Source organism: Podarcis muralis, chromosome 15, assembly GCF_964188315.1.
Source record: "Podarcis muralis chromosome 15, rPodMur119.hap1.1, whole genome shotgun sequence".
Taxonomy (NCBI): domain Eukaryota; kingdom Metazoa; phylum Chordata; class Lepidosauria; order Squamata; family Lacertidae; genus Podarcis; species Podarcis muralis.
The window spans coordinates 23,766,050-23,790,190 of NC_135669.1; the positions used below are offsets into that span (position 1 = coordinate 23,766,050).

The 24,141-nt window shown below is 46.8% G+C and overlaps 1 protein-coding gene across 1 annotated transcript; it reads right to left on the reverse strand.

Moving 5' to 3' along the window:
- Positions 1 to 4,480: 4,480 nt before the first annotated feature.
- On the reverse strand, positions 4,481 to 13,453 carry BSX (brain specific homeobox). The gene is made up of 3 exons (XM_028708263.2): positions 13,038 to 13,453; positions 9,234 to 9,430; positions 4,481 to 7,436 (listed from the first exon to the last, which is right to left on the reverse strand). Exons 1-3 carry the CDS (start codon positions 13,303 to 13,305, stop codon positions 7,152 to 7,154), a joined length of 750 nt encoding a protein of 249 aa, XP_028564096.2. The 5' UTR covers positions 13,306 to 13,453; the 3' UTR covers positions 4,481 to 7,151.
- Positions 13,454 to 24,141: the final 10,688 nt, after the last annotated feature.

Genomic DNA, 24,141 nt, shown 5'->3' on the forward strand with positions numbered 1-24,141 from the left:
TCAGCAGACGTTGTTTTTCAAACTGTGCTCCAGAGAACCTTGAGGGGTTCTTCAGAAACAGATCTTGAGTAACTCAGTGAAATTATCCAGCACAGCACACAAGCGACCATGTCAGACCAATGGAATAGCTGCAGAGAAATGCACATCATGTTCTACATTATGTACAGCACTTGACGGATGGAGTCAATGTGGAAATGCACCCACTGCTGTGTGTTCAAATGTACAATCACCAGTCCTCTTGTGGATCAAGCTCAAGGAGAGACAGTTATGCATGTTTTCAGCAGAACCTGTCTGTACACAGCATCAGTTGGCTAGAACCAGTGATGCAATGAACTCACCGCAAGCCCTTTTTGAACGTTCATATCAGTGTGACTTTTTTTGTATCAACAAGCAGTTTTTCAGCATTTAGACAACATTGTTGTACTCTTATTAAGGATTAAGAGACCCGTGCATGTTTGATTGGATACAGATGCATTCAGTCCTTGGAAATATTTCTTTAAAGGCAGGCACTTTGTCTGAAGCACAGGGGCAAGTGCAGATCAGATGAACAAGATCTACATTCAAATGGCTGGCCAGTACATCTGTCAGATATAGGGCAAAGATGTGAAGTAGAGGGTGGGGGAGATCCAGACTCAGAAGTGGGGGAAACCATAGAGTTGAATCAAGACATTGGTTGTGTGCACATCATACATTCAAAGCACCTGACTTCCCCCAAAGAATCATGGGAGTTGTAGTTTAAGGGTGCTGGGAATTGTACCCCTGTGAAGGGCAAACTAGAGTTCCCAGGATTCTTTAGGCAAACCCAAGTGCCCTAAATGCATTATATATATGAAGCTTTAGGCTGCAATCCTAACTCTGCTTACCTGGGAGTAAGCCTCATTGATAGGGCTTGTTTTCTCAGCAGACATGGTTATGGGTACAGCCCAAGTCATACTGTACTTGTTAGGGTTCCATTGATCTCAATGAGCCAAAGGATGACTAAGACTGGAACGAACCCACAATTCTAATTTGTGGGTCGTTTGTGTGTAGCCTCAGTTCAAACATAGTTTTGGCCAGAACTGTTTATGAACTGAGTGTGTGCACTAGGCTATCAGCAGTGTTCCTGCAGCATGTGACCGGGGCGTGTGTGTGTCCCTGTGCAAACTGAGTGTGTTCCATGACGACAGAAAGCCTGAAATCCACCATCATTTATCTTTATAGCAAGTTTATCAGCCCATTTACAAGGGGGTTGAGATGAGGCTCAAATGAAAACTGGGTTTCTGTCAAGGGGGTGGGTTGTTTCTCCTCAGAGAGAATGGGGTAGCCAATGTGTGATCACTTCACCACACACCCGGAGCCCCCGGTCTTTCAGCATTTGGTTGCATCTAACAGTATCAGCCTTGAGCCCATTTCAATAGGTACAAATCAAGAACTGTGCTCAGGGGTGAAGTGATTTGGAGAAGTGGGGCCTACCCTCAACCCATCTTAGTGGTGTGGGATGTGATCCATGAGAGGCACTCAAGTACAACATTCCTTGTAATGCTAGAGAAGACATGAGAGGGAATGTTTGGTCCAGCCAGTTGAAACTTCCTGTTCCTCCTGGCTGGAGCATCCTTCCTTTTTCGTGTGACAGAAGATGGGTGTGACAAAACCTGTCCAGGTAACAAAAAGATGAGTCACGCAGCACACCTCCCTTTTTGACCGTCTTCTTCGTCTGACCAGCGTCTAGCTAGGACTGCTCTGCTAGCTCTCAGCTAGCAGAAACACTGGGATTATTCACCCATATGGGGTAGATCCACATATACATATTTGTAACTAAGTCTGCCTTCAGGAATCTAACTGTGAACTGATGTAAGTAAACTTCTTTTATTAACTTTGAATAAGATTGTTGCGTCTTTATTCTTTTAAGAGGGATTCAAGGGAACTTACCAGGAATGTATAATTCAATCTGAGACAAACTGAATTGTATAATAGTGAGAAGCTCACACGAGCCTGCAACCAGCTATCTGCTGTGCATGTAAAGGGGGAATGTAAACTCTGCTAAGTAAAGAAACTTGCTAGCGCAAGTTAGGAAGGATATTAATAAACACTATATCCTCTCCTGTGACACTGAACATTCCCACAAGTGGACCCACTAAAAGGAGCTGTCAATGGCACAGCACTATTAAGAAGAAGTCTCTGAAGTAATGCTCAGCCCTGCTGTTTACGCAATACTTGCAAAATAAGTGCACACAAACGTACACCACCTGTAATATGGGGGCAAACGTACTGGCCTACCTTACAGGGTCATTTTAGAAATTCCTAAGATGTTGTATGTTTAACATCTTCTTGGGCGATCACTTGTAGCTGAGTAAGGTTGTCTTCCATAAGCACAGTCTTAACAGTGAGTCCGTAAGTGACTGTGGAGGCCAATTCTGGATCCACACATCCTTCCACAGTGGGGACATAGGTTTCTGGGCAGGAGTTGATCATGGTGAGGGTTTGCCAAGCGTGCTTTCCTCTTAGCACGTTTCTCCCTAGGGTCCTGAGTTCAATGTCTTCAAAGCCTGTGACACCTTTGATAAAGGCTGTTCTCCACTTGGAGCACTTGCAGGCCAGTGTTTCTCAATTGTTGGTGTTTATACTACATTTTTTAAGATTTGTCTTAAGCAGGTGCCTTCAGTGTATTGGTTTTGGTCTCTGCAAAACAAAAGCCATAGAATTTTGGCACGTAATTTTGTCAACTTGGTTTTAGGAATTGTAAATGTTTTAAAATTGCTGTACTGATTTCATTTCATGCTTTCAAATGTTTATGTAACTTGTTTCTAATGTTTTGCCTTTTTCTTGGAATTTTAATGACTATTTTAGACTGTTGTTCTAGAGTCAGTGGCATATAAATTTTGGAAAATAAATGAATACATAGTACTTTGGGGAAATTTCACTCTGATTCATTTGGAGTGTGTGATTTTAATCCCTCTACCCCCATAAACATCCATCTATCTATGCATCCCTATGTTCCTTTGACTGAAGTAGGGCAGCCCTCCCCTCGCTGCCACTTCAAGTTATGTCCGTCAGTTATCGGTAATCCTATGGGTTTAATTTGATTAGTTGATCAAGCTGCTGATTACATTTGCTTACACTTTCATATGAGTAAACACAGTAGTTCTGAATCAAGAAACATGCTTTGCTCGTTTTCAGATGGTACACATCTGTCTTGCTGCAGGCACATAGGACTCTAGTTCCTATCAGCCTCAGCCAGCATGGCCAATGGGCAGAGCTGATGGTGGTTGTAGTCTAAGAACATACAGCAAGCCACAGGTCCCCCATAAAGGAAATATTCCCATCCTGGGTGTGAGAAGTGGGTGGTGCCTCTGCCAAGACGGTGCTGACTATCCTCTCTTTCCCCATGTATTGGTATTAAAAAAATTTTTTTAAATAAATAAATCTGGCCAATATATCAGGGCCCCATTTTAGTCAAGTAAGGTTGTACTCCTGTGCCCCTTTACCTGAGAGTGGGTCCCTTTGAACTCTGTGAGATTTAGTTCTGAATAGACATATATAGGATTACACAGTGAATGTTTGTAATCAATTGATTGGGTTGCAGTCCTTAACTGGGGAAAGGGGAATGCCCGTTTGAATTACTGACTTTGTCATAAGATTAGCATAGCTGTTAAAATGACTGAGATCTTTCTTTCTTTCTTTCTTTCTTTCTTTCTTTCTTTCTTTCTTTCTTTCTTTCTTTTCTTTCTTTCTTTCTTTCTTTCTTTCTTTCTTTCTTTCTTTCTTTCTTTCTTTCTTTCAACTTTTCTCTTGTCCTTCCTTCCAAAAGAGCAGGGTTATTTCTCTGGAACTATCTAACCATAGATTTTTTAAAAGGCCGATTTGAATCAGTAGCACGAATCAGCAAAGGCAGGCTGCCTATTAGGTCTTGCAAATGGTTACACTACTCCTTTTGACGTGATACAAATATTTTATAATTTGAGAAACACTACCCCACTTTTCTTTTAATTAAAAAACAAAACCCTTTCTTTTCTGAATGCCACATCTGCAAACTGATCCTTTGCCCAGAAGCAAGACCCAGTGATTTCAGTGGGGCATTCAATCAAGTCTTGCATGATTCGACGGCAGCCTCAGAGCAGAAGGACCCTGTGCATTTGCTCCCATTTCACTCTATGGGGTGAAGTAAGAGGGAATGGCCCGTTTTGCTGTGGCGGGAACAGTTCTGCAAGATCCTGGCGGGGAGCTAACTTTGGAGAGGACGGAGGGATAGGGAAAATAAACCCCATCCTTCCTTACACATCAACCCATTAAGGCTGCTGCAACCACTTACTTGGGAGTAAGACTGTCTCCTCGAATGTAGCACGAGGGTCTTACTTCGGAGTAAATATGCATGGCTGAATCTTTTGTCTGGGTTGGTTTCGTTACCGCAAGAGAGTCGCAAGATGACAATCACCCATTCTCCGAATGTTTATTTTGTTTCCCTACGTGCGATTTGTAAAAATTATATTTTTAGTAGTAGTAGTAGTATATTTTCGCTAATATTCTCCAAACCCACAAAAACGGGGAAAACATACATTATTTCAAGCATTTGACTTTTGTATACATGAGTGAACAAGTCCGATGTTGGCTGGGGAAAACTCGAGAAAGGATCAGACCGTGGGGATGAAAAATCGGGACCTCGAAAGGCCAAAGGGACAAGGAAATAGTGGCGAGCGAAACACAGGATCAAAGCTGTAATCTGGCCACAGGCTCGCAGGAGCGGGAAGTTTGACTCCACACAGCAACGTAGACGTGTCTCTCTTCCAAACGCACCCCGAAATGTTCCCGTTCTGCAGAAGGCTTAGGCAAGATCTAAGTAAACTAGACCCGAAGGGAATTTTAGTCCTACGGTGTAATTGAACGTGAAAATCTTTTCCTTGCAGGAAGCAGACATCCATCACCAGGGTCTTTTTTAAGGGTTCAATTCTAGGGAGGTTTTCTTTTCTAACATGGTGCAGTATGAGGAATGTGTGGCTTGCTCAATTGGCGGTGGGAGAAAGCTTAGTGGAAGAGAATAAGCAGGAAATTAACTGGAATTTGGACACGGTTATAGGGGATAGCAGGATGAAATTAAGAGAAGGAGTGTCTCTCTGTCACTCTCACACATATTTCCTTACTCTTGCCAATTGCAAATTGGTAAATTACGCGCGCGCGCCCCCCCCCCCAAAAGTTTTCTTGGAAGGCGCTGCGCTCTGCTCTGTCCTTGCAACCAGGCTTCTTTTCTAACCACCCTAAAAGCTGTTTATTGGGGGGGGGGGCGTTTAATAAGGACAGGAAAACAACAATGTCATGCGCTTGAGAGCTTTTGCGTTACACAGGGTGAGTTTTTTCTTCTTCGAGAGGTGAGATTCTTCTGAGAGGGCTCTCAGGCACTTTACAAAGAACAACAGGGTTTGTGGCTTCAGTCCTGCGCGCCCTTATTGGGTGGGTAACATGGGGTGCCACAAGCCTTACTTCTGGAGGATGAGCACGCACCGAATTGCGCGATTTTGTGCAGACTGGCCTGAAATCAGTTGGACTCACTTCTGAGTAGACATACCCACGACTGGCTGCTCTTTTAAGGACACGCATCCCCCTGCCGTCCTGTACTGTTTGCTCAGAAGTCCCTCCCGTTGAACTCAACGGCGCTTCCTCCCAAGTAACAGTGTCCCAAGGAAGTGGGCATAGCACTGCAGTCTTTAAAGACCCGTCAGACTGTTTTGCAGCAGCAAAAGGCGATGGGATAGAATTTCCACACAGCCAGACGCTTAAATAGCTTGAGAATCTTTGCAGGTTCATCTGTCTTCCCTCTCTTTGGAACGGATTTTATTTATTGGCTTCTTCAAGCCATCAATCCTCCTGGATACTTTGGGAGGGTATTATTTTTCATTAGGTTCTCAGAGCTGGAGAGGACCTCAGAGGTCATTTAGTCCAGCCTCCTTGCCCTTGCAGAATGTCCACAGCGACAACAACATTCCAGAGGTCATCCAGCCTAGCAAAGTACAAATCTTACATTTTTTCAGGTAAGAAAACTCCTTACCTTTCTGTAGAGGTAAATTTCCCCCGCTCCACGCCTTTCAGTACAGCGTTTGAAGGCAAATGCCTAATTCTGACTTTTGTCTCTTAAAATTTCCAGTGCTAAATTTGTCCACATTTTTAAAACTCCATAGCTATATTTGTATTACAGCAATCTTTCTGAGAGCAGACGCCCAACTTTCTAGAGAAAATGACTTTTTTAAAAAAATCCTATGTACAGCGTGGAATAAATTTCAGACACAATCCCTTTATAATTAAGCACCCCAAGAGTCCATTTATCCCAAGGAGAAAGATCTAAGCGCGCGCTTTAACTCCCATTTTGAAACTAATGGGACTGCAAAGTGCTTCTAACTTTGCTTGGATCGTGGCCTTTACTTGCAACGGTCTTACTAAGTTTGCAACCCTGTGTGCGCTCACTCGGGAGCAAGTCTTAGTGAAGGCGGAGAGGTTTACTTCTGAGCAAACAGGCCCCATAGGATCGGGCTGTTTGGCGATAGAATCTCAAGCATTCTGAGAATTAAATTTCCTAGAAATGATGTTTTTCACGCGTATTATTAAATGGCCTTACTGATGTTACCTTCTTTGCATCTTCCACGTAACAGAGATCGAAGAGTTCATGGTTTATATTTGCATTCAGAGAAACTGCCATTCATTCCCCCGACTTCAATTTAATTTCTGCATTTACCGTAGGAATTGGGGGTGGGGGTGGGGCGGGGGATGGAATCCACTCAGTCCCGCGCGCAAAAATACAGCTGTTTAAAAATGCCATGGTCCAAATCCCTCCTCCAGCTGAGATCACCTGCATGGATCTGATCCGGATTCTGAGCCTCGCTCAGTTTCCTCCGCCCTGTTCCCACAACCTTTGCCTAACTCGACGGGGCGGGGAAATGTTGGTGGAGATTCCCAGTCCTAAAAAGGAGCAGGGAGGAGGAGGATGGATGAATGGCTCAGAGGGGTTCTCTCACACCTGTCCGGGGTTTGGTCTTCTCGGATCAGAGTCTGGGGTCAGATCCATCGGCCACCTGTCCTCAAGTGGACCCAGGAGTCTTTTAGCAGCGGACCGCCCATCCCACTCCTCCCCGCGTCAGGCCAGTCCCACCCCAACCCATCTTGGCTGAGTCCCGGAGTCCGAGCTCGCCCTAGATGAGGTGCTGGGGACCGCACAGCTCCGCCCCTTCGATTATGTCCACCTCGTCCTCGGTCTCCTCTAGCAGGAAGGGCGGCGGGTGGCCGCCCTTGCGGGGCTCGGCCGAGGAGGAGGCCGAAGAAGCGCCGGGCGCCGTTTTGTCTGGCTGCGCCTGCTCCGGCTCGCTGCTGGCCCCCTGCTCCGCGCTGTCCTCCGCGCCGGGGGCCTTGGGGTCGTCCTGGCTCTTCCTCAGCTGCTTTTTGTGCTTCATCCGACGGTTCTGGAACCACGTTTTCACCTGCAAGGAGAAGCGGCGAGGTTGGCTCGGGCGCACGTCAAAAGGGAGAGATATTCGGAACTCCTTCCTCCCAAACGCCATCCCTGCGGAGTGGGTGGGATGGCACTGGAAAAGGGTGGAAGGGAGGGGACCGAATGGGAAAGGCACATTTGCCAAGTGGACAAACAAAAGTTCCCTTGTTTGAAAGAAAAGGAAAGCGGGGAAATGATGATCCGGATTCGGAACCGGTTTACATTTTCTAGGGCAAGTGGAATGTCCGGGGAGGACTTGAAATGCCTCCGTGTGTCCACATCTGCATTGTGAACACGTTGGACAACTATTTAGGAGCCCAGTTTTCTTTGGGTTTCTTAGACTGTTTCACGGGGATCCTAGCGCACACCTGCCATTAAACACAGCATGTGGCCGCTCCAAGGTTCACGGAAGCTTGCAAAGTGTTCTGCCCATAACTCCCGAGAAGAAGCGGGCGCCTTAGACAGGTGGGAAACTGAGTTTGTGTAAGGGGGGCTTGTTCAACACCCCGCAATGTCAGCTCATCCTTCTCTTACCCTTGCACACACAGACAGAGAGAGACATACACACGGGCGGGCGGGCGGGCGCGCGCGCGCGCGATTTCGCAAATGGGGAGAGAAAAACTGCCCTCCCCATTCACCGTAGGTTTCAGATTGGGTTCAAGCCAGATGCCTCATTCTTTATTCGCAAATAAATTCAGCGGGGTTTTACTCCCAGGTAAAGCGTGCATGGAGTTGCGCAAGGGAAGGGAAACCTAAGGCTACAATCCTACGTAGGCTTAATTTGCTAGTAAACCCTACTGGGATTCTTAAGGCTTACTTCCGATTAACATGCACAAGCTGGCTTCATTGCACGACTTTGTAGCAAAACTTCATCGGCTCATCTCCATGCCCCACTAGCTTCACCGTTGCCCTCCCATTATTGGCATGCAAACTGTAGGGTCCTCGGGGCAGGTCTTTTGAGCTTCTGTGTTAATTCTGGGTCACTTCACTTGCGAAGTGAAGTGATGGTTCAGACCACAGACTAAGCTCCATTTGCTCCTCGGAGTGGCAGATTTGAGAACCGACATCTCTCTGGTGAACTTATGGGAGGGCTGATTTATGATTTTAAATTCTGTCCCAATTGCATCATATTATTATTATTATTCCTGCATTGTAGGGGGTTGGACTAGATGACCCTCTGGATCCCTTCCAACTCTACAATATATTATTATTATTATTATTATTATTATTATTATTATTATTATTATTATGAATTCTTCTACTACTACCACTACTACTATTTTACTGTTCTGGTTTTACTGAAATATCATAAACTGCCCCGTGGGCCGGGGCTGTTACTCAAAGGACGAGAACTCAAATCAATTAAAAGTAATTCGACACGACCATTTTGCTTTACTGTTACTGTTTAAATTCGTTCTGTGCCGCCTGAATTCCTCCTTTCGCCTCCACCACACAGAAAGGCTCTCAACACACTGAGCCAGGACTTATGACAGCTGCAAGCAACATCCTGCGCATGTTTCCTGAGAAGTAAGCCCCCCCCCCCCTGTCCTCCATGGGACCGACTCTCGAGTAAGGCCGTAGGCAGGAGGACCGCAGCCTCGGTCACCCGGCATCCCAAGGCTCTCGAGGGAGGGAGGAAAACGTTCCGGGGCTCACTCCCCTTTAAGACAGCTGCTTTCTCCTCCCCCCCCAATTGGGGGCCGGGGTCTTTTGTGGGGTGCCTGACTGCACCCAATCACCCACCCACCGCGCTTCGTTCCTCCGCATCCTTCCAGCCCGGCCTTACCTGGGTCTCCGAGAGGCTGAGCGCTGTGGCCAGTTCGACGCGCTCGGGTGTGGAAAGGTAGCGCTGGATCTCGAAGCGCTTCTCCAGGCCGGAGAGCTGCGAGTCCGAGAAGACGGTGCGGGCCTTCCGACGGCGGCAGTGCTTGCCCGGCAGCTCGGCGTGCGGGTGAGGCTGGAAGAGAGCGGGCACCGGCACCCCTGCAAGGAAGACACGAGCGGATCCGTGGCGGGCCTGCCAGGCGCCCCACCGACAACCCACAGCCCACCTTTAAGAAGAGATCGATAGATATGGATTCTTGGTGGGAAGGGGGAGATAAAGGTGCCTGGATCCCAGGCTAATGCCCTCTAAGAAGTCCAGGCACTGGGAGTGGAGGCGCCATGGTCTCCGCCAAACAGAGGTAGACTGCCCCTGCCCGCGGAAGCTCCATGTAGCCATCGCAGCGCCTATTCGCCGAGAGGCCTCAACAGTAAATCGACTGCAAACCACCGTGCGGCCTCCTTTATGAGAACGCAGCCGGGGATGGGGAAGCCGCGGCCACAAAGGTAGCATTGCAACCGCCAGAGTAGGGTTGTTGTTGTTGCTGCTGCTGCTGCTGTTTTGCCATTCCCAACACCTAGCACCACCACACTGCCTCTTAGGAGTAGCGCTGAGCTCCCGAATTCTATATTCCCCGCTTAATCTTTGGACAGGGGCTATTTACCTATTATTTCCCCTATTCACTAAACTTCGTTTTAATACGTGTCATTTCCCACCCAGTCCTGGGCCTCATCTCCCTCCCACCCCCGCGCTCCACTTTCTTTGAATTCAGATCATGAGGCAGCCACCCGAAAGGGTAGAAAATCCTCTGCCGTTTGGCCCGGGTTAATTAAAACGGATTAAACGCGAGGTCTGCTTTTTTGTTCCCAAACCCTTCTTTTACGCACGTGAGTGAGCACAGTTCAAAATTGGGGCGGGTTTCCAAGAGAAACAAACGGTGGTTGAAGAGCCTCGGAGCACCTCATTCCGTGGTCTGGAGTGCTTGGAGTGTGGACGCTGCGGGGCGCTTTTTCAAAGAACTGGGAGGTGGTTTGTTCTTAGCTCAGCACCTGAGCCAGTTCCTGCGTCCCGGTCCAAAATCTCCCCCGTCGATCATGACAGAAGTGGGACGTTCTTCTTCCAGCCCCCCCCCCGCCTTTTCCCCAGTTCCCTGGAAGACACAAAGCTCCCCTCCCCTTTCTTCCAGGGTAAAGGAACGAACAGCCTCTGCTTTTTTTTTTTTCTACCGACAAAACAGCTCAGTGTAGCGGTGGCTTCAGAGGCAGAGCCAAAAGATTACAATCTCACACATTTACACGCTTTCGTAGATTGAAGTCAATAGGACCGACTTCTGAGTGGACAAGCAGAAGGTTGCGTTAGAAGCAAATTGCGTGCGTGTCCCTGCGAGGATCCTGCCAGCAGTCCTAACCCTCACCCCGCAAGCTAGAATTTGAACTCAGGACTTCTTCGCTGTCAGCTACTACATCAGTTGGGCTGGGGGGGGGGGGAGAGGATTTCACGAGGACTTTTCTTTAGCCATGGCAGAGCTCCTGTGACTTTGCTGCGTAACCGGCAGAAAATCTGTCGGTGAAGCTTTCCCCACCCCCAACACAGCGGCGGGGAGAGCTTATCCTGCTGAATTTCTGCCTTCCTAGAAAAATAAAGGGAGCCTGCAAGTCCGGAGGCCATTAAGGGCAGCATCAATTGCTTCCTCTGACATCTTTCATTGCTAAGGTTTCCTAGAGTTGATCTACCCTCCACCTAATCTCCCAAATGCAAATGTGAGTCCAAATGGGTCATTAAGTATTTGTGACCTACTCCGCAGCTATTGCCCCTTTCCGCTTCCATCCTCGTTTTCCTCCTTTGTTTTCTGGCTTTTGAGACTCTGCAAAAGTTCGTCATTTAAAAAGAAACCCTCTGGGCGTGCGACTGTAATTCCACGTCCCAGAGTGGATCCATTGCGGACGACTCTTTTTACCGGGTGTCAGTTCACTGTGGTGGCCGGCAAAACAGAGTTATTTCCCTATCATCCTGCTGAGTCCTAAGGAGGATTTTATCTGATCACCTCTCAGGTGGGTCTGCGGGTGGGAGCAAAATGTGGAAGAGCGACCATCTGCACCCGCCAGCCTGACTTCACATCTGATCAGGAATGCCAGCTTGGCCGCAACCGTGGGTGCCCGGGGTCGTGGGTGCCCTGGCATGCATGGCCCTGGCGCCAAAATTTGTGGGTGCGCGGCCCCTTCATGGGGAATTTTGTGGGTGCTCGGGCACCCATGACCGCAGGGAGTCGACACCTATGCATCTGATTACGTTGAAGCCTTTAAAAACACGCGCTCACTTCGGCTCCTTATTTCTATATGCGATACTCTATACAGGTTACCTTCCCCGTTTTAAATCGTATAACCGTTAAGTGTCGTTTACATTCCTCATAGGCAAGATGCAAGGTTCGTGTGTTTCTTTTCATGACTACTGTTTTCGTATTTCTAAGATGTTTTCCTTTATCGACTTTTTTTTAAAAAAAAATTATTTTTGTTTGACTTTGTATTTTCATGACTGGAAAAACGGGGTTGAATAAAACCGTCTCAAGGAAACATTCTTGTGCGCTTGGCAACTCTTGAAAAGCTTCCCAGTCTTTTGGGTTGCAATCCTGTGCAATTTCAAGCAACGTTCCCTTATATTACTTATAATTTCTAATTAAACAAATTTGAAGGAAATAAATTTTAAGTTTTCGTCTGACATTTTGCCTTTTCTTCCCTTTCCTTTTCTATCCCTTTGTAAATATATAAGTCTTATACATCCTAAAAGGTAACGGGTTGATGCTCCTTTTTTGTGTCAAAAGGACAGTTGGCTCCGTCTTATTCTAAATTAATTAGAGTCTTGTTTTTAACGGATTCTAAATAGTGGAGTCTAAATCGTGGGATGAATTCGGTTCGAAGATAAATCCAATATTCGTTTTCGTTTATAAACTGAGAATGATTCTTGATTAAATTATAGTTTCAACCACTGGTCGCTCCCCAAAGTATTAATCTGTCTTCTCTTCCTCTTCAAGAGAACCCCCTTTAAAAGTCTGAAGGAAAAGAGCAACCGCGTGAGTTCATTTATTTATTTGTATTCAGTGGGAAAGAAGTTCCCTACCGCGTTTTATTTTATAATTTCAGATTCAATCGTGACATTGCTGAAAAGTTATTAAGGTTTGGCTTGATTTATTTTTGAGCATCAGAAGTCAGAAACCTTGGAAGTTAGAGACCAAGAGGACTTTACTTCCAAGGGCTTCCGATTCTTTTAAAGACGAACTCAAACTCATATAGACTGAGGGATTTTCGTGCCCGCGACGCAAGCGGAGGATCAAGGGGCTGATTCCCAAACTTCCAGCGCCCTTTCCCCGCTTCTATGATTCATCAAAGAGAGCAGGGACGGAAGATGCCCTCGCTGCTCTGAATTTTTTAAAAGCCTCAACCCGCATCTTGTCATTTTGTGCGTAAAGAAGAAAGTTTGGCAACCACCTGGATGAAATCGGATTTGGGGAGTTCTCGACTAAACCGTTCTCATCAGCAGCGCGGCTAGACTTGACTGGACTTTTGCTTTGCCTTTTCTTGGACAGCAAAGCGGGCAGCTTCCTCTCCTTTTTAAAGCCTCCCCTCCCCGAAAAAAGCCCACCCACCAACAATAGCCAACCCGTGGCACCGGACACACACCGGCACGAGTTTGGGTACCAGGCAACGCACACGACAAAGACTCGCGCGGTTCCTCAAGCCAAAGGCAGAGAGGCGACGGCGAAGGAGCGCTTACCCGAAGTGGTCAAGAAATAAGGGTGGTGGTGATCCGGTTTATGGAGCGGGTGGTGCGGGTGAGGCGCCAGGATGGTCGGCGGGGGCATCAGGGGGTACCCATAGTCCAGCAGAGGGACCCGAGAGGCCAGGGGGCTGTGGAAGTGATCGGGGGCCACTTCCCGAAGGGGCTTGGGCTTGTGGAGCAGGATGTCCTCGATGAAGAAGGAAGTTGGCCTGTGGGAAGACACCGAGTGGGCCACCGCGTGCGAGGTGAAGTTGAGGTTCATCTCCCCGCTTCTGGAGACGCGGAAACCGGGCTGGGGGGCGCCGAAGGAACTCCCTGGCTCTTGTCCTCTGTCTCTCCGGGTCTTTTTGTTGCTTCTGAAGCCAACCAGGAGTAGGGTTCTCTCTCAGTCGCCTTCTTCTTCTTCTTCCTCCTCCTCCCTTCACGGTTTGGAGGGAGCCAAGAGAGAAGAGCAAGGTGGATCCTTCAAGGGCTTTCGGAAGCTGGGGGTGGGGGGGGAGGGAGAGGATTTGCGCCTTTGAGGGCCGCTCCGAAGGGGGATCTCCAGCGAGCCAATCGCGGGTTAGCAGGGCGGAGGGAAAAACCGGCTTTGCCCGATGTCACCCACAGGAGTGGCGAATGTAGGCGACGGAGGGAGACGCTGTCCGTGGTGCTGAAAAGAGCGCAGGGGACGCTGCTTGCGGGGCAGTGAGCAGGAGCGCCAAGGGATGGCGTGGGAAGGGATTGGTGTCCAGTTTGGGACAGGGGATACAGAGGGATAGGCCCCTCCTACCACCTGCTCCACCACACCTTCCCATGGAAAATGCAGGCACGGTGTACTTTCTAGACTGCCAGGAATGTTTTCTTCCTGGGTGCAACAAGAGGCCACAATTGGCCATAGCTGCCCCCTGCTGTGGCCACATCATGAACACATGCACTGCAATCGAGGCATGTGTGATCGTCATGCAGGACAACACATACTCTTTTTCTCAGACACAGAAGTACTTTCAGTGTCAAATTCAAGGTGGTTATCTGTGGTTAGGACGGCTTGGGAAAATAGGAGGTGGAATGATAGCTCAGCTGCAGAGCCTGAGGGGAGTGGCCCTACAATCTCCCAGTCTCAGTTCTCTATCTGTGAGAGCCAGAACCAACAAGTTGAGGACTGCAATATGCTTTGTACATTTTAAAAGTGAGCCTTGGAAAGTATGGCACGAAGCAGTATATAGATGCTTGAAACCAATAAAGTGTGGTAGAAATGAACAGAAATCACAACTGAGAGAATCCCTCTGTGTGAAAAAGAAGTGCAGATTGTCTGAGATACAGTTGCATGTTTGCATTGGCACAGAGAGGGATTATATGATGGTTTAGGTTAGGACAATGTCCCAAGCCACTAACAGCCCAATCCTATGCACATTTGCCCATGAATGCAATAGGACTTGCTTCCTACTAAGGGTGCTTAAGAATGCATCATTAACAGTGTTGGTAGCAGCAGAAGAGACCTGGTCTGCCAAAGTCAAATATTCCTAAGGCCTAAAACTGTGATCCCATGCATAGTTCCTCGGGAGCAAACCTTGCTAAATCCAGTGGGGATCACTTCTGACTTCACTTACCCAGAATCAGGTTCTATGTTCTATTGGTTTCAACAGGAGTAACTTAACCGCACCTTAATCTCCCAGCAAAAACAACAAGTCATATAAGTGGTGATGTATCTAACAACAACAGAAATGCCCAAATGGCATCTGATGGAAACTGGAAATGAGTTTAAAGGAGTGGCTTTCAGCTAATGATGTTCAAACAGCCTTTGACTGCATGCACATTTAGGAGGTCTTTCAGTCTTAACTTTGTTACTCCACTTTATTCTACAGTAGTCAGGGCTCATCCGGAATACTGCACAGTGGTACCTCGGGCTACAGACGCTTCATGCTACAGACGCTTCAGGTTACAGACTCCGCTAACCCAGAAATAGTACCTTTGCTTCAGGATGAGAACAGAAATCATTCAGTGGCAGTGCGGCGGCAGCAGAAGGCCCCATTAACTAAGGTGGCACCTCAGGTTAAGAACAGCTTCAGGTTAAGAACGGACCTCCAGAACGAATTAAGTTCTTAACCTGAGGCACCACTGTATCCAGTTCCAGGTTCCAAAATGTAGAAAAACTGAGAAAGGAAAGCAGCAAAAATTCTCAGGGATATTGGGGGTCGTGAATAGGGAAGGAACCTAGAAGGAAAGGTTGAAGGAACTGGGTGTGTTTAGCAAAGAGAAGATGATATCGTGTGGGGACATGACAGCACTCTCAGAACACCTGAAGGGCTGTCACACAGAAGAGGGCAAAGATTGATTCTCTGATGCCCTAGTGGGAAGGACTCAATCTATTGGGCTTAAGTTCTAAGTCAGTAAATTTTAAGAACATAAGAAGGACCTGCTGGATCAGGCCAATGGCCCATCTAGTTCAGCTTCCTGTTCTCAGAGTGATCTAACAGATCTCTGTGGGAAGCCTGCAAGCAGGACATCATGAGCACAGGAGAGCACTCTCCCCTCCTGTGGTTTCCATTAACTAGTATTCCGAAGCATCTTGCCTGTGACAGTGGAGGTAGAAACATAGCCATCAAGGTTAGAAGCCCTATCTCCTCCATGATGGAACCTTAGTAGAATCTTCTTGATGGTAAGAAGAATTTGACAATTGACAATGGAATCAATTCCCTTGGAAGGGGGGCGGGACTGAGCTCTCCCTTGCATGGGCGTAGCCAGGATTTATGTTGGGGAGGTGGGACACCCACCTCTCATCATCCTCTGGCTCTGTCTAGCAGATTCGGAATGAAATGTCTCGAGAACAGTTTTAAATCACTTTCTTTTGACTCCAATGTCAAAATGTCAAAATCTTCAGTTGTTTGAAAGCTAGGGAGATAAATTTTTTTAAAAGCATCAGGGAGTACCTTTCATGTGGCTAACAAGTATATTTTGCAAAATTATAAAGAACAAATTTTGCAAAATTATAAAGAACATACCTTTTTCCATCTTATTTTTTTAAAAAATCTAAGCTAAAACAAGTTTTGCTGGATTTGCTGGGAAAAAACCAGCATTTCCTTCTCAATTTTCTCCTTTTTCCTTTTTCTTCTTTTTTATGTGCATACTCATTGATAGTCCATAGTGCATAGTCCATTGATAGCTCATTGAACATTTCAGTTTCAAATATTCTGATAATTTCTACTTTTAGTTAAATGTTTTTTATTTATTTGCTTGATAGTGGGGAGGGCCAACTGCCCCCCTTGTCCCCTGTGGCTACGCCCATGCTCCCTTGCTGAAGGTTTTCAAGCAGAGGCCAGACGGTCATATTTTGGGGATGCTTACTTGAGAGACTGCCTTGCCCCTTATAAACCCAATAGATAGCTGTGGTCTGTGGGAGAGTTTCTCTTATGAGTTCCAAAGATCTAAGAAGTCCGCTCCACAGGGCTTTAAGGACGGCCAGTGGCGTAGCGTGGGGGGTGCAGGGGGGGGCGGCCGCACCGGGCGCAACATCTGGGGTTAGGGCAAATCCACAGGTTAGGGGGCGCAAATCCACGGGTTAGGGGGCGCAAATCCACGGGTTAGGGGGTGCAAATTACTTGCCTTGCCCCGGGTGCTGACAACCCACGCTATGCCACTGAGGACGGCTGCCCCTGTTCTTTGGGAAACCATTCCTGTCAAGATCCAACAAGCTACCTACACTTTCTAGAAACAATTGAAGTTTTCTTTTTGTTCTGACAGGATTTCCCAGCTGGATAAATGGGTCTTTACCACGAGTACCCCCATGTTCACATTTTAGTCTTGTTTTAAATGTACTGCAATTTTCCATGTATAAGATGCCCCCATGTATTTTGGGGGACCCAAATCCCCCCCTTTAGTATCTGTGTATAAGACCAGCCACGTTTTTAAACATTATTTTTGAGTAAAAAAAACCTAGTCTTATACATGGAAAAGTATGGTATTTGCTCTTTTTAACTGTTTTTAATTCTCTTGTGTATAAATCACCCCGAAATTGTGGTTTAGAAGTCAGTCAGTCAGTCAGCCAGCCAGCCAATCAATCAATCAACCAATCAGTGGTCTTTCTGATAACCACCATAATTTAAATCTCTTTGCACAACAGCTCTGTGAGGTAGGCAAGACCAATATAATTTATTTGGGGGCAGCATAACTGAGCAGAGAGGTAAACTTTGATGTCCACTCTGCTGTGCTCCATTAGTTCTACTGCCCTGATGTGTTCCAACAATGGTTGTGAGCAATAGGTGTTTTTAAAGCCAAAAATATTCAGAGCAAAACAAGGAACTTCTAGCTGAAGCTTCCCTCCCCTCTTCTCCTTCCCCATGAAGTTGAATTATTGCAGTGCTGCCATTCCCCCCCCCCATCACATCTTTCTTTCTGACTTCTTCCTTCTGCCCCTCCCAGACATTATCCTGTTGGGATTTTCCTCCAGCTCATTTGCCTTCTAATCTTATGTCTCACCCCTTATTACCTTCCCCTGCTTTTCCTCGCCTCTCCCTCTGCTTGTTATGTTGTTTTTTTACCCCCTCCTTATCCGTAACATTCATTTCCCCAGAGTCAATTTGCTAAAATTAGGGTGATACACCACATCATAGCCGAGATAATTTCGGCTCGCATCTCAGAAAATTGCTCTAATTATTGATGTTAAATTCGGGGAAATTAAAAGAAGGCACTCCTCCTTCATCTCCTGATTTTAAGCTCTAATTTGTCAAAATCGAGTTGTCATCACAATTCCAGTCAGGGGCTGTTAATAGTCAAAATGTTTTAATAGAGCCAGAATTCTCGCAACCCATGCTATTAGATAATTAGGAGGGATGTTAGAAAGACAAGTGGTAATCCTTGGGCGCACAGACAGCAGCTCCATCTGATCTAGCAGGTAGAACAAATTAATTACCAGAATCAATTAGGCTGAAAAGTACAGTTCTCCAGGAAGTGTAAACCATGCCATACATATGGATGAGCTTGTAAATGGTAAATAAATGGCAAAACCCCGAAAATAATAGAAACGGCAATCATGATAGTTTAATGAACCTGCAACTCAGAGAACATGAGTTAATGTTACCCTAACTCCCACATGTTTGTCTGCTGGATAATGAAAATGGCCTCAGGAAGATAACGGCCACAGCATGTCTCAGTGTTCCAGAGATCACTTCATCACTCTGCTTTATTGGATTGTTAATGTTCCTTTTGCTGCAACGAAAACTAAAGAAAAACAAGAGGGCCCAGAAGCTCGTGCAAAAGTCAGTCTCCCTTGGTCCAACAAGTGAGAGCTGTGTTTGTGGAAGATGATGCAGTGAATATCATCTGGATTTGTGTGTCCTTCCTAGGATGCTCATCACGGCTCCACCGAACTGGCTTGGTGCATCCTTTCATTTTAGATAGGGTCACCAGTGGTTGGTGCCCATTGGAACAGGTAGAGCACAAGGCAGGGAGCCCAGCAGGAGGGAGAGACAGAGCAGAGCTGACAAATTCCTGTTCCACACCCACCCGCTCCCTGCTGAGTTCCACAAGAGGAAACACTTGAGGCCAAAGAGGAGGAACCAGTTAGGCTTGGCTACTCCTTGGACTGGTTGTAAGTCAGAAGACAGGCAGATGGGGAGTGGTGGCTGAAGGCAGGCTGAGGTTGTTGGGGCAGTGCCCCATTTGCCCTAATGGTAAAGGTAAAGGGACCCCTGACCATTAGGTCCAGTCGTGGTCGACTCTGGGGTTGCGGTGCTCATCTCGCTTTATTGGCCGAGGGAGCCGGCGTACAGCTTCCGGGTCATGTGGCCAGCATGACTAAGCTGCTTCTGGCAAACCAAAGCAGCACACGGAAACCCCGTTTACCTTCCCGCCAGAGCGATACCTATTTATCTACTTGCACTTTGATGTGCTTTCGAACTGCTAAGTTGTCAGGAGCAGGGACCGAGCAACAGGAGCTCACCCCATCGCGGGGACTTGAACCGCCGACCTTCTGATTGGCAAGTCCTAGGCTCTGTGGTTTCAGGTGGGGTGGCTAAGGGCAGGCTGAGGTTGGTGGGGCAGTGCTCCATTTGCCCTAATGGACTACCCTCCACTGAAAGGGGTTGCCTATAGGTTTGTCTGCTGTTCAGCTGGTGAAGAAAATCTCACTGGGCATGCTCCAGTCATTTTGGAGGAAGGACTTGATATCTATCCGTAAAATAAATACAACAAAACACACCCTTTGGAGACACCTAAAGTATCTCTTTTTGGATTTCAGCTCCAGAAGATATATTGGTCCTAGTCCCCAGGCCGAGTGTGGGGGAACTTTGATACACCAGATGCTGCTGAACTACAACTTGCTGGGGTTGATGGGATTTCTGGTTCAGCAACATCTGGAGGGCGAACATTTCCCCTAGTCGAGGCATCCCCAAACTCGGCCCTCCAGATGTTTTGGGACTACAACTCCCATCATCCCTAGCTAACAAGACCAGTGGTCAGAGATGATGGGAATTGTAGTCCCAAAACATCTGGAGGGCCGAGTTTGGGGGTGCCTGCCCTAGTCAGACTTAGTTGTAATACTCCCCTTGATTTTAATAGTAGTTGCCTCTTCCATGTTTATCATTGGGACAATGCCTTCCCCTGTACACATATACAGACCTGGAATAATCTGTCCAGTTCTCAGCACCATCTTTTGAGAAGGTTGTTTACAAACTGGAGCATGTACAGAGAACAGCCAGGCTGGTGAGGGGTCAGAAAACCAAGTCCCATAAAAAAGGATGGGGGGGGGGGACGACTGTGCATGTTTCACCTGGCAAAAATAAGTTTAAGGGGAGACATGATGACAGCCTTCAAGTATCTGAAGGGCTGACTCATAGAAAAGTGAGCAGACTTGTTCTCTGCTTCTCTAGAACTAATGAGCAGATATTGTGAGGAAGCAAATGTTGGCTAAACGATAAGAAGACCCTCCTAATGGTAAGAGCTGTTTACGTACATAGAAAGCTGCCTTAAACTGAGCCAGACCATTGGTCCACTGTCCTCTGCATGGACTGGAAGGAGCTGTCCAGGATTTCAGGCAGGGTTTTCTTCCAGCCCTACTTGGAGATGATGGGGTTGGACCTTACCTGGGACCTTCTGCATGCAAAGCAGATGCTCTTCCACCCAATGGGGAAGCTCCAACCTGCCCTCACTGTGTGTCAGTGGAGCAGACTACCTCAGGAGATGATGGACCTCCAATGGAGGCATTTCAGCAGACAGTGGACAGCCATCTTTGACAGATGTGGTGGTTGTACTGAGCAGTGGTTGAATGAGATGAACTCTTAAGGTTCCCTTCCTGCTCTAGTATTATATGACTCCATGTATCAGTGAGTTTTATGACTATGGCTGATATCTCCTCCTGAGATATAAGAACTCACTTTGACTTAATATTATTTAATCAGGCACAACACCTTGTAATTGGATATAATTACATTTAGTTAACCTTTCTTGGGAACAAAGAAACTGACATAGATCTTTTTTGGGGGGGTACATTTTACTGTCCTAAGGCAAATCCAATGCTTTTTGGAGTAGTAAAATGTCCCAAATGACATGTGTGTTGTGTCCAAATAAGGCCACACATGTCTGCTTCTCTGATTCATTTTTTTTTTTTTGACAAACCGCATGGGATTTTCCCCCCACCCCAATATATTAACATTGATTGGGGGGGAAATCAATAGATTTCTTAGGGATTTTTGGTCACAGGTGCTTTAAGTGTACTGAAAGGAAATTATAAATGGTAAGTAGCTGAAATCTGGGGACATGGTTTAGTAGTGTACAGGTGACAGTGTCCTAGACAGATTATGGGTTGTATCAAGTGTAGAGCTAAGCTAACATCGCTTAGCAGCATACTTTCTCCACTGGTGAAATGTTTTGTGCCAATCAAACATTATTATGCAAGGTGATGAATAAGCAGGTTACTGGTAACTTGTTGTGCAATTGATTCTGCATACTGTAACAACAACAACAACAACAATTTATCATTTATACCCTGCCCATCTGGCTGGGTTTCCCCCTGCCACTCTGGGTGGCTCCCAACAGAATATTAAAAACACAATAAAACATCAAACATTTAAAAACTTCCCTAAACAGGGCTGCCTTCAGATGTCTTCTAAATGTCAGATAGTTGTTTATTTCCTTGACATCTGATGGGAGGGTGTTCCACAGGGCAGGCACCACTACCAAGAAGGCCCTCTGCTTGGTTCCCTGTAACCTCACTTCTCACAATGAGGGAACCGCCAGAAGGCCCTCAGAGCTGGGCCTCAGTGTCCTGGCTGAACAATGGGAGTGGAGACGCTGTTGCACTGGATTCCACAAATTGCACATTAAAACCCACTCACCTACCAGTGAAAGAGTCGCTGCACTAGTGGACAGAGAGTGTTAGATACAGTCATACATTATAGGTCTACTTCTGAGCAAATTCTGCAGTGAAAAGTGCCACCAATAAACCAGACACACAAACTATAATGGATAATGGTTATAAAAAAAGACCCTGTATGAATCCCCACCCCTTATTTTTCAGAAAACAACAAACACCAGCAAACAACTTGGCTATCATCACAGTATCTAAACCCATAAAATTCAAAAGCAAATACATTGCTGTACAATAGGATGAAGGCACCAATATTTTGAATATTACAAATAGTTAAGTATTTTATCCACCCAGCCATGCACAGAGAGTTGGTCTCATTTGGGGTGGAATTGTATAGGCACCTGTGCCCACAGAACAAATAGGAGAGGAGTTCTTCCATGCTTTGCCCCTTCCTTGAAAAACTAGCTCCTCCATCACTTTAGGATTTGGGCTCAATGTGTTAGAAAGCCAACAGGCTAACAAGTGTTCTCTTAGGAGCAAACGGGGGAGGCAAATGAATTAATAGTGATGGAACAGGCTTACAAACCCAACTTATTAATGGAGCCAGCCATGGTAGGGAGAGAGAGCTAAGCGGCTTGCCTCCCCATTTCATCTAATGCAATTACTTCTCAGGGAGGGAGGGAGCTCCTCTTTTAGCTATCAGCGATATTTCTTTTTCAAAGAAGATTCGAAGATTAAAGAAATGGGACTTCAGCAAATCCTAGAGGGTTGCGGGAGAGAAGCTGGAGGGGAGGGGAGGGGTGGGGGTGGGGCAGGAGAAAGCATGTACAGCAGAAGGACTAAGGTTAAAAGGAACAAGGCAGAGTGCTCAAAGATCAATCCCCTGTCCAGAAAAGGGGGAAAGGAAAGGAAGGGCTTCCTTTTTTGTAGCCTGGGAAGCAGAAAAGTGAAGGCACCGGGAGAACAGGAAAGAGCTTGTATCACAGGCCTGATGATTTTTAAAGTAAGCCTTTGTAGCACTGTTGTGTCAATATCCCCCCCCCCCCCCCGAGAATCACACTTTCCCTTTAAATAAGAATCATGTTTCTGGTCCTCCTTGTGAAGATGAGTTCAAGAAGACAATAATAATATATGGGGAGATGCTCAGAACTTCTTTTTTCAGATTATAAAACACTCGCACACTGCTCTGTAGATCCTCCATCCAGGCAACTAAGCAAGAAGCATCAGAGAGTTTAAGGACACATTTCTCCTAGGCAAAAGCACTCAGCAAAGTAGGGGTGGGAAGGGGCGTGTCCTAGGTCAAGGGTGTGTGGCTAGTGTGGGGTGTGGCCAAGGGAGAATCCTAAGGGCCAGATAAGGGCACCCAGACCTGAGGTTCTCCACACCAGCCTTAAACCCGAGGATCCCCAGTCCTGTAATAAAGAAACTGGGATTTTTCAAATTGAAGTGATTCCTTAACCTTTTGCCACTCACGCTCATGCAGAGCTCATTCTACCAGCTTGGCTCCACCAGCCACCTCCTGCTTTTGAACTGCGGCAGCTGGTTTTTATAAGAACAGCTGTTCAAGAACCAGTGCCTGAGTTTGTTTTTCCCCTCTTCCCTCCCTGTCTCTTTCCCCTTGTGTGTCATGACCTTTTTTCTTTTCCTTTTTAAGTTTGTTAGCCTTTGGGAAGGAACTGCCTTGTTTTACTTGACTGCATGCCAGGTACTCTGGGAGATTTTTTTAGCTGAAAAGTGGAGCACAAATGCTCTAAATCAGGCTTCCTCAAACTCTGCCCTCCAGATGTTTTCGCCTACAACTCCCATGATCCTTAGCTAGCAGGACCGGTGTTCAGGGATGATAGGAACTGTAGTCTCAAAACATCTGGAGGGCTGAGTTTGAGGAAGCCTGCTCTAAATTAAATAAGTGATAAATAATGGAACCAATCTCTTCCTGTGCTTAGTTTATTTGGTGGTGATGGTGGAGAAGTTTGTTTCACATGCAGAGGGTTGGCAAATAGAGCCAGTTTGCTGTAGTGGCTAGAGCATTCAACTAGGACAGGCGTAGGCAAACTTGCCCCTCCAGATGTTTTGGGACTACAACTCCCATAATCCCTAGCTAACAGGACCAGTGATCAGGGATGATGGGAATTGTAGTCTCAAAACCTCTGGAGGGTTTGCCTATGCCTGGACTAGGACCTGTTTGCCTAGTTTGCCTAAGCCTGGACTAGGACCTAGGAGACCAGGGTTCAAATCCCCACTGGGTCATGAAGCTCACTTTGAGCTGGCCACTCACTCTCAGCCTGACTTACCTCACAGGGAGAGCCAGTGTGGTGTAGTGGTTAAGAGCGGTAGTCTCGTAATCTGGGGAACTGGGTTCGCTTCTCCACTCCTCCACATGCAGCTACTGGGTGACCTTGGGCCAGTCTCACTTCTTTGAAGTCTCTCAGCCCCACTCACCTCACAGAGTGTTTGTTGTGGGGGAGGAAGGGAAAGGAGAATGTTAGCCGCTTTGAGACTCCTGAAGGGGAGTGAAAGGCGGGATATCAAATCCAAATCCAAACAGGGTTGTTGTGAAGATATATTGAGGAGGTGGAGAACCACTGATACCACCTTGAGCTTCTGGGAACAAAAATGGGATATAAGTGGAATCAATAAGTCAATAAATAACCAAAAGTGTGTCAGGATCAGTGAAATAAGTGGTGGCACTTGCCTTTCCTGCTCAACTACACTAATTGTCCTTTGCCATTGATGCCACTTGGCCAATCCTTAATTATACTTTTCCTTTCCTTGGAGGGGGCTAACGTCCACATTATCAGGAATATTGTCTGGTGGTGC

Coding starts and splice junctions, on each gene's coding strand:
- BSX (XM_028708263.2), bottom strand. CDS start 13,305: ATGAACCTCAACTTCACCTCGCACGCGGTGGCCCACTCGGTGTCTTCC. Junction 9,431..13,037: donor TTATTTCTTGACCACTTCGG/GTAAGCGCTCCT, acceptor TCTTCCTTGCAG/GGGTGCCGGTGCCCGCTCTC. Junction 7,437..9,233: donor TCAGCCTCTCGGAGACCCAG/GTAAGGCCGGGC, acceptor TTCTCCTTGCAG/GTGAAAACGTGGTTCCAGAA.